Source organism: Sinocyclocheilus anshuiensis, unplaced genomic scaffold, assembly GCF_001515605.1.
Source record: "Sinocyclocheilus anshuiensis isolate Anshui unplaced genomic scaffold, SAMN03320099.WGS_v1.1 scaffold267, whole genome shotgun sequence".
Classification (NCBI taxonomy): domain Eukaryota; kingdom Metazoa; phylum Chordata; class Actinopteri; order Cypriniformes; family Cyprinidae; genus Sinocyclocheilus; species Sinocyclocheilus anshuiensis.
Window position 1 is genome coordinate 1,092,780 of NW_015552637.1, and position 8,883 is coordinate 1,101,662.

An 8,883-nucleotide genomic window follows, 5' to 3' on the forward strand; every position below is an offset into this window, starting at 1 on the left:
ACGAAATTATATTTGAAGTGTGACTCGATTTTTCTTCAGAATTTCATCATCTGAATAAATTTGATTAAAAATCTGGACTTCTATAGGCCTAAATGAAGTAACAGGAAATATAGCACATCAAATATATGGTATATTCAACATTATATCATGGAAAATGTTACAACAAGATGACAATATATGCTTTAACACATGCCTGTAGTTTTGTAAAAAAAATAAATAATAATTTTTAAATAAAAAAACAATATAATTTTTTTTAATACGTCTTTCATTTCTTTAAGCATACATTCAAGAATAGTTTGTATTGTATTTTTAAGATGCTCTGCCACTGTCATTTTACCTTGCTCACTGGTTATAAAACTGCTTTTAAACAATATTTCTAATATAATTATATTATATTTTATAATAATATAATCTAATATAATTATATTTTGTGTATAATATTGGATTAAAATATAAAAAAAATACAAAAAATAAACGAATATAATAATAAAAACTTGTTTTATTTAATATATTAATAAATTGATTAGGATTTAGTACAAAGTGCAATCATTTATTCTCGAGAACAACTTAATAATATCATGCATAATTTTGGAGCTTTGGACATTAAAATATGTACAAGCATATATTTTAACTCGGGTTCTCTCACAAAGGGATCATCATATGGTATTTGGGATTTCTGAGATATATCCAGCTGCAGAACCGCAGCCACAGAACCGCTGCCACAGAACCGGAAGTGAGGGGCGGAGCTTACATTTTTTAAGAGTAGCGCCACCTTATGGTTTTTAAGGGGTAATTTGCTTTTATTACACACGATACGTCAAACTTTATGTATGCATTTTATAATGACATATTAAGCATTTTATAAACATTATATAGGTGCTGCGGGTCTGCAGCTGGATACTATTGGGATTTCTTGGCTTTAAAAACCCCGCTGACTCAGAGGACTTGTATGTTGAAACGACGTGACGCTCGTGTCGGTGATGATGTAATTAGCGCCGACTTCACGTTTTGAAGATGGCAGCCGCCGTAAACACACCGACACCTGAGATCGGTACAACGAACCAGACTGATGATGGATATGATAAAAAATGCATTTTCTGTAAAATCGTGAAGGGAGAAATGGGAACTGAGCTCCTGCATAACGTGAGTGTAGTGTCAGTGCTTTATTTAAGATATCATAACTATTGCAGAGGCGCGAAAGAGGCTAAAGATCACAATACACATGACAATACATGTTTCCTAAAATCAATATTTACTTATAGAAGTAATAGGCCGACGTGTCCTAACATATATCAGAGTATTTCCTTTTCTCCTTGCAAAATGTCAAGGTTACTGTAATTTTGTTTTAATAAAAAGGTAATGCGATGATTGCTCGGCCATTGTCGTCATGAAGAAAGAAAGAAAGAGTTATGTATTTTGAAAAATATTATAATTTTTATTTTGTAAATTCATTTAAATTATGCTTCACAATAGGAACATTAACTCTTCATGTTTAAGTCATTTATTGCACAATTTACAATGTATTTAAACACCGTTAAAAACATCAAACGTTGTAAATAGTCCTGTCAAAGTAATTACTCAAAAAGGAAAACAAATATTAAAATGTATAAATGAAGCACAATGTAAAAGCACAGATGTAACACAAATTAATTAGAATAATGATTGTTATTAGTTTTATTTAAAACTCTGTTTTTCAGGATGAAACTGCGTCCTGTTTCAGAGATATCCACCCTGGAGCTCCTCATCACTATCTGGTTGTACCAAGTAAACATGTGGGCAATTGTAAATCTCTCGGCAAAGAGCATGTACCATTAGGTAAACACGCTGTGAGTTATTCAAGACTGGTGTAAATGTTTAGACATTTCTGGCAGTAGCTACTCTGGAGCCTTTCTACAGTAACAATCTGAAATAATGAGTCCGATTTAACGTGTACAAGTAGTCAGACTTCCCAGCTTAGTTACGCATAGCATGCTTTACTAAGGAGTCATCTGTGCAAACTCTATTTTTGTGGTTTTTAGTGGAGCAGTTGGTGGAGACGGGGAAAGAGATACTTCAGAAGAACGATGTGACTGATTTAAATGATGTTAGGTAATGAAAAACATCTGCCGCTTACACGAAAATCAAGTCCTTGTTTATGAAGCATGCAGAACATTGTGAGTTATGTTCTGATGCATCACATGCCAATTATAATAAATATTTTTTTATAGGTTTGGGTTCCATTGGCCTCCATTCTGTTCTGTCACACATCTGCATCTCCATGTTCTCGCACCCGTCAGTCAGATGGGCTTCATGTCCCGCTTGATCTACAGGCTAAACTCGTATTGGTTCGTAACGGTAAGCAATCAAACGAACAAACCAACAATACAATCCACTGTTCACTACAATTTAGTTTACAACTAAATTACATCCACTAAAACTAATAATCATATTCCCTTGGAGTGGGTTATTGATGCATTAACAAACAAAATGTTTTCTGAGCGTAGCAAGACGTTGCCAGTTATTACGTCTGTTGAATGAGACCTTTTGTCATGTAATTGGAACAAGCAAATTGTATTAAATAAAAATGGACAAGCTACAGTGGCAGGGGGAATGAAAACCTTTTTTTGTTTTTGACTGCTCAAATGGATCTGTGTGGAGAAATGTTTTAGTCTTACCAATTCTACTACTATAAAGGTTTTCTTTGTTTTAAATTGTAGGATTTTTGATTTGCCCTTGCTTTGGAGTGTGCAAATGTATAGCTAACCCTTGTATGTCTTTATTTTGCAGGCCGACCAGTTACTCCAAAGGCTGAACTCTTTGAGCTAAATGTACAGGAAGTTTGAGGAACTCAAAATACATTAATGTTGAAGATGCCCAGAGCCACGTTACTCATAATAACAGCCCTAGTCAATATGTTTGTGATGACAAAAGGTCACGGACATGTGCCTCAGGGTTGTAATAACTCATAATGCTGTGTTTTCTGTTAGTTATATCATCAGCCAGATGGGCTAATCAAATTTGAAGCTACAAAACTGCAGCTACTTTTCAATTGCTTTGGGGGGAGGGGGAAGCATGCCGAATAGTAATGACGTTGATAAATTTGACAAAATCATTAATCTTTTACAGAGAACAGTTGGGATTCCTCCAGTTTTACTAAAGTAATATGATTTTTTAAGGATACAGAGCTGTGACGGAGAGTTTTTAAATATGAATGAGCTAAAAATGGTAATCTCAATAATTAGCTTTGACCTTTAACCTCACACTAGCTGAATGATTTTGGCATCAGAATTCATGGCAGTGTTTTTGTTATTCTTTCTGTACTGCATCACTGATGCAAGAGCAGTTATGTTTTTCTTCCTTCATATGACACTAAATTAAGTTTTAACTCTGTTTATGCCATGACAGAGATTGTACTATATTGCCTCAGATGTATTTAATTATTGAGTGGTGTAAGGTTGTATGATATATATAAGCATGAAAACAAAATAAATAATATCCTGCATATGTGTTATCTGCTTTTTAATAGTTTTTGTGCTTCAAAACTATCATCACTGTAAATATATTTTCATATTATTTATATTTAGAATAAATTCAAAGCAATTCAATACAGAAAAGTTTAAATGTATTTTCTAGGCAATACTTGTAATTTTCTTGCAAGTGATTCATTATATGAGAAAATTACTCCATTACAAAAAAAACACCTTTTGAAAGGTTTCAATAGGAAAGCATTGTGTGCCTTAACACTGTGCATCAAAGTGATGGCATATTAATGTGATTATGGTTTGAGAATATGGCTTGTCAAGACTACAATGTTGCACTGTTATTGTTCACTTAAAGGTAAATGAGTGTAATTTCTGAGGATAAATCATTGTGCAGAGATATTATCAGAATAAAGTCGTTTGGTTGCCCTGCAGAAAAAAAACTGCTAAAAGGAATAGTTCACCCAAAAATGAAAGTTTACTCAACCTCAAAAGCCATTAGCATTACGTCACTTGCTCACTAATGTATCCCCTGCAGTGAATGGGTGCCGTCAGAATGAGAGATAAAAACATCACAATAATTCACGAGTAATCAACATGACTCCAGTCCATCAATTAATGTGAAGTGAAAAGCTCACTCTGACGGCACCCATTCACTGCAAAGGATTCATCAGTGAACAAGTGATGTAATGCTACATTTCTCCAAATGTGTTCTGGTGAAGAAACAAACTCATCTATATCTTGGATGGCCTGAGCAAATTTTCATCTTTAGGTGAACTATTTCTTTAAAGTACCTCTAAAACCAGTAAACAGACCAGCCTAACCAGGCTGGTAGACCAACTAAGACCAGCAAAACATTTTCAGACTGGTATAAGATATTTTTAAGCAGGAAAAAATCATTGTTTGAAATCATTGTTTTTCCAATTCTGTTTGGTGGTACTTAAAACAATAACAGAATATACCAGTTTGCTACATTTAAATTCAACACACTCAGTTTAAATCTCATTAGCATACGTTTCTTTGGCCGAGAACTGACTCCTAACCCATGTTCAAGTAAAACGGATGTCTATAAAGAAATGTTGGACAGGCAGGCACATGGTGTCCAGCACTGCTGTAAATCACTGTAACAAGGTGATGAGCACTCCATCATCTCTCCCCTGCCACAGCATCTCTCCTTCAAAGTGCACCAGCCCTTGCTTGCGTGCTCGCAGCAGAACTCCCACTAGTTTATTAGAGATAGTGACGTATCTCTCAAACAGCGTCCCGAACCGCACAGACACCCTGCCGTCGTCCCCGCTCGCCCCGATCTCACTAATGACCAGGCAGAGCTCTGTGACCTCTGCTGATGTGAGAGTGGGCGTCTTTTCCTCTCTGCTCTGTTTGGGCACCCTCTAAGGGCCTGCCGTAGCCCTCCTGTCCTCCCTGGATCTGCGGGGGAATCACCTTGCCATTGCTGAAGGGATTGTGTTTCTGATACTCGCAGTGGTCGTTGGACCATTTCTGCCAGTTCTCTGTCAGACATTTGACGGATACGGTGCAGGTCTCCGCCCTGTCGTCATTAGGCATTATGGTGACCTTTGGCTCACAGGACGGCTCTAGTTTTTAGCATGCTTCACTGTTGGCACAACACAGGCTGCGAGTGAGAAGATTGCATGTCGTACAGCCTTTAAATAACTTAAAGCCTCATGAAGTCTACAAGTAAGACTGACCCAATGTAATCAATACTAGCCGGGGGACCTAAAGCTAAACAATATCATATAGATAGATTTTAGGAATAAAATGTTCCAGGTTATTGTTAACTAAAACTATACAAATATTTTTGTTAATTGAAATAAAACTATAATAAAATAAAATATAAATATTAGATGAAACTTAATGAAAATTAGAAATGTTGCCTTTGTCAGCTAAATGAAATAAGTTGAAGCACTACAATTACCAACTGGAAATAAAAACTAAAACTGAAATATAAATAAATGAAAACTAAATTGTAAAAATAACATAAATAATACTAAGAAAACACTGTTCCAGGATTATAAAACTGGGCAAAAACAAATAAATAAATATATTTTGTAGTGTGTTTAAGGTTTCACACTGTTTATGTTATTTGGCTCAAATTTTGAAGACTTTGGGGAAAATAATGCTTACTAGGAAAAATGATGAGAGAAATGTAGCTTATAATTTAAATTCACATTTTTTTTTTTATAGGTGACATTTCAGATACTGATTATTATATTCAACTACATGTATCAGTAATATTAACTCTTTCTGGAAATATCCCATATTCATACTGAAAAATGATATTATTATATTTATTATATTATTAAATTTGCACGTAATGCAGCTTCTTTTAATTTTATTATTTTAATAATTCTTCTTCAAATTTGAAGTACAGTTCTATATTAATCAATCTCAGTTCCAGTTCAATTCAAATTGAATTTATTCTCAATAATAATTCATTCTCGAAATACAGAACAATTGGGACAATAGAATTGAGACATTATTCTCAGTTCTATTCTGAAGGTTGCAAAGCCTGCATGAAACGGCACTATATACGATACACATATGCAACTATACTGTATATGAAACTATATAAAGAACACTGTAGATTTATTTGACATCGAAATATATGCATCACACGTTAGGTGTATTATAATAAAACCTTACCCACTTTGTTTGGCTTCTTGAGGATGGTTGTCATGCTGTAACAGCGATGGAAGTGGATACATTACAAGTAGAGCAGTAAATACTTTTCTGATCGCTTGTGAGAGTGATTGACGTGCAAACCAACCAATCAGAGCACGAGAATCATGTACGAGATGATGAACCAATGATAGGGAAGATTTTAGCCTCTTTAGAAGTTAATGAGCGTGTAGAAAAGACTAAAAGATATCATCAGGTGACAAGAAATCTTTTCCATTTTCAAAAAGGACTATATACATCAAATCATAAGAAAAAAAAATAATTCTGCTTTCACGAACACACAGTTGTTCCGACTCCAAAGGCAATGTACTTAATTTTACTCATGGGTATGAGTTACAGTAGTTAAAACTGGCATTGAATGAAAAGTACAAATGTCTAATCCTTTCACAAGACTTTCGCGTAGGCGATTTACGTACGGGGATGCCAAATAGGAACTGTTGTTACGAGCATAATGTACTCATCGGATGATGTTGAATGTAGCACACAAACATGGCTCTCCACTGTCGTCGAGCATGCAGACAATATTTACTTCATCTTGCACATGATAACGTCGATTTTAGAATACCGGTACAAACTGTAAACCTTCAGTTCACTCAGACACCTTCGTGTCAAAATGCTAGAATTAATCTGTCAGAGTGTACTTTGGAGAACTCATTACTCAATTCAATTCAGTATTGTAGAGTTAATTATTTTAATTTAAATCTAAGATCAAACTGTGTTTTGTATATATATCACTCTCTGAATTATTGTTTACAGGAAATAAAAGCATTGTTGTCTCTAAGGAAACGTCCATTTGATACATCAGAAACATTCAGCGAAAAGGTAGTCCCAAATTGTTTTTCACTTGACATAAGTAATTGTTATTTATTTTCTAACTCTAACTCTTTTCTCATAAGTCTCCCTTTTGGCAACTGAATGGCTTATCGGAAGATGATATACGGCGTGTCATGTCCAGAACGATTTGTGGAAAGTAGGTTGTAGTATTTTATTACATTTGCATTACATGTAAAATGCTCAAGATGACAAACTAGGCCTATTATAAATGTTACTCTAATTGAATTACTCTAATCAAGACTGCATGTGTTTGAATATAGTCAATGATTGGCTTAAGAGCATGCCATCTTACAATAACACCTTGTCTACACTAGACGCGACAAAGCGACCGTTGAAAATCATTTGAAATTTGTGTCAACACATCATAAATAGAATGCGGTAGCAGTTTACTGTCGGGGATTTGTCGTGTCGCGCCGCATCCAGTGTAGACAGCATCACTGATTACAATGAGTTCTATAGTATTTTCTCGCGCTGCTGGCGTCCAGTGTAGACACGGTGTAAGGCAGGGGTGCCCAAACTCAGTCCTGGAGGGCCGGTGTCCCGAAGAATTTAGCTCCAACCCCAATTAAACACACCTGAACCAGCTAATCAAGCTCTTACTAGGCATAGAAACTTGAAGGCAGGTGTGTCGAGGCAAGTTGGAGCTAAACTCTTCAGGGCACCAGTGTTACGAGATTTTCGGTTTCAGTGGGCGGAGCATATATGAATATTCATGAGTTTCTCGGACGTGCGCGTGGAACCAAGTGGAACTGAGAATTTCAGTTCACGCTCCTTGTATCTCAGCAGGTATAATGGAATATTTAAAAAAAGGTAAATATATTTACAGTGTTGCACAAACCTATGCCTAAACTACATTTGTTCATCATTTTTGTAACAGTTTACAATGTTTTTATTAGTTTGCACGTTTTGTGCAGTCGTCGCTGACTGAATGACTGCAGACATTAAGCACACTTAACTAACTTTGATTTCAGTTCTTTGTGCTGTAGCTTGCAATGCTTTAAAACTGTGTATGTTGTTAGTAGTTATCATTTGAGTACAACAGCTGACATAAACTTGCATTTGTGGACTAATCGTTTTTCATCTATCCTGGTGTGTTTGTTCTTAAACTGTTAGGCATAGGCTATATTTACAAAATGAATAGGAATCTAAGACCACACACACAAGCATGGAAGTGTTCCTTTAATAAGTAAAATTTTGGTTTAAACAAAATTGTATGGACAAAAGTTTAAAAAGTAGCCTACATTTGGTACACTGTAAATGAGAAAACAAATACTTCACTGCATTTTATGGAATGGAATAAGAAACTAATTTCATGTTAAAAAATAATTTTATTAACAAATGTTCATAAGTGTGCTTGTGCTTGTTTTGATATGATATGATATATACAATACTGTTCTAAGGATTTGTATTAGTAAGGTTCTTTGTTCATGTTCACCAACTGCATCAGATTAAAAATATTAAAAAAACATTAACATTGTGAAATAATTTTACAGTTTAAAATAAAGTTTTTTCCTCTGTGATGTCAGATCTCAACTTCTCCTCTTCAGTGTCTCATGATCCTTCAGAGATCATTCTAATTATGATTTGCTGCACAAGAAACATTTATGATTATTATCACAGTTGAAAATGGTTGTACTGCTTAATGAAGTGTGGAAACCATTATACAGCGACAGCATTCCTTGATGAATGGAAAGTTTAGAAGAACAGCATTTATTTGAAATAAAATTTGTAACATTGTAAATATCTGTACTGTCACATTTGATCAATTTAATTAATCCTTCCTGAAAAAAAGTATTAATCTTACTGGTCTGAAACTTTTGAATGGTTGGATATTTTAATCTGAATGCAGTGTTTTACAGTGGAATTTATTGCTGTATTTGTGTATGTGTGT

General features: G+C 34.7%; 2 protein-coding genes and 1 pseudogene across 3 annotated transcripts in view; 2 read left to right on the top strand and 1 right to left on the bottom strand.

Moving 5' to 3' along the window:
* The first annotated feature begins 932 nt into the window (after positions 1-932).
* hint3 (histidine triad nucleotide binding protein 3) lies at positions 933-3,055 on the top strand. The gene is made up of 5 exons (XM_016458356.1): positions 933-1,143; positions 1,698-1,815; positions 2,019-2,088; positions 2,208-2,334; positions 2,767-3,055. Exons 1-5 carry the CDS (start codon positions 1,015-1,017, stop codon positions 2,803-2,805), a joined length of 483 nt encoding a protein of 160 aa, XP_016313842.1. The 5' UTR covers positions 933-1,014; the 3' UTR covers positions 2,806-3,055.
* A 1,452-nt stretch (positions 3,056-4,507) lies between these two features.
* Positions 4,508-6,255, bottom strand: LOC107666727 (actin-binding Rho-activating protein-like; annotated as a pseudogene).
* A 282-nt stretch (positions 6,256-6,537) lies between these two features.
* LOC107666854 (tRNA (guanine(10)-N2)-methyltransferase homolog) overlaps positions 6,538-8,883 on the top strand; it is a 26,754-nt gene continuing 24,408 nt past the window's right edge. For both annotated transcript variants that reach the window (XM_016458355.1, XM_016458354.1), the window contains exons 1-3: positions 6,538-6,725; positions 6,915-6,980; positions 7,055-7,128. In XM_016458355.1, the coding sequence (XP_016313841.1) occupies positions 6,648-6,725; positions 6,915-6,980; positions 7,055-7,128 (218 nt within the window). In that variant the 5' untranslated portion in view covers positions 6,538-6,647. The remainder of the gene's footprint in view (positions 6,726-6,914; positions 6,981-7,054; positions 7,129-8,883) is intronic.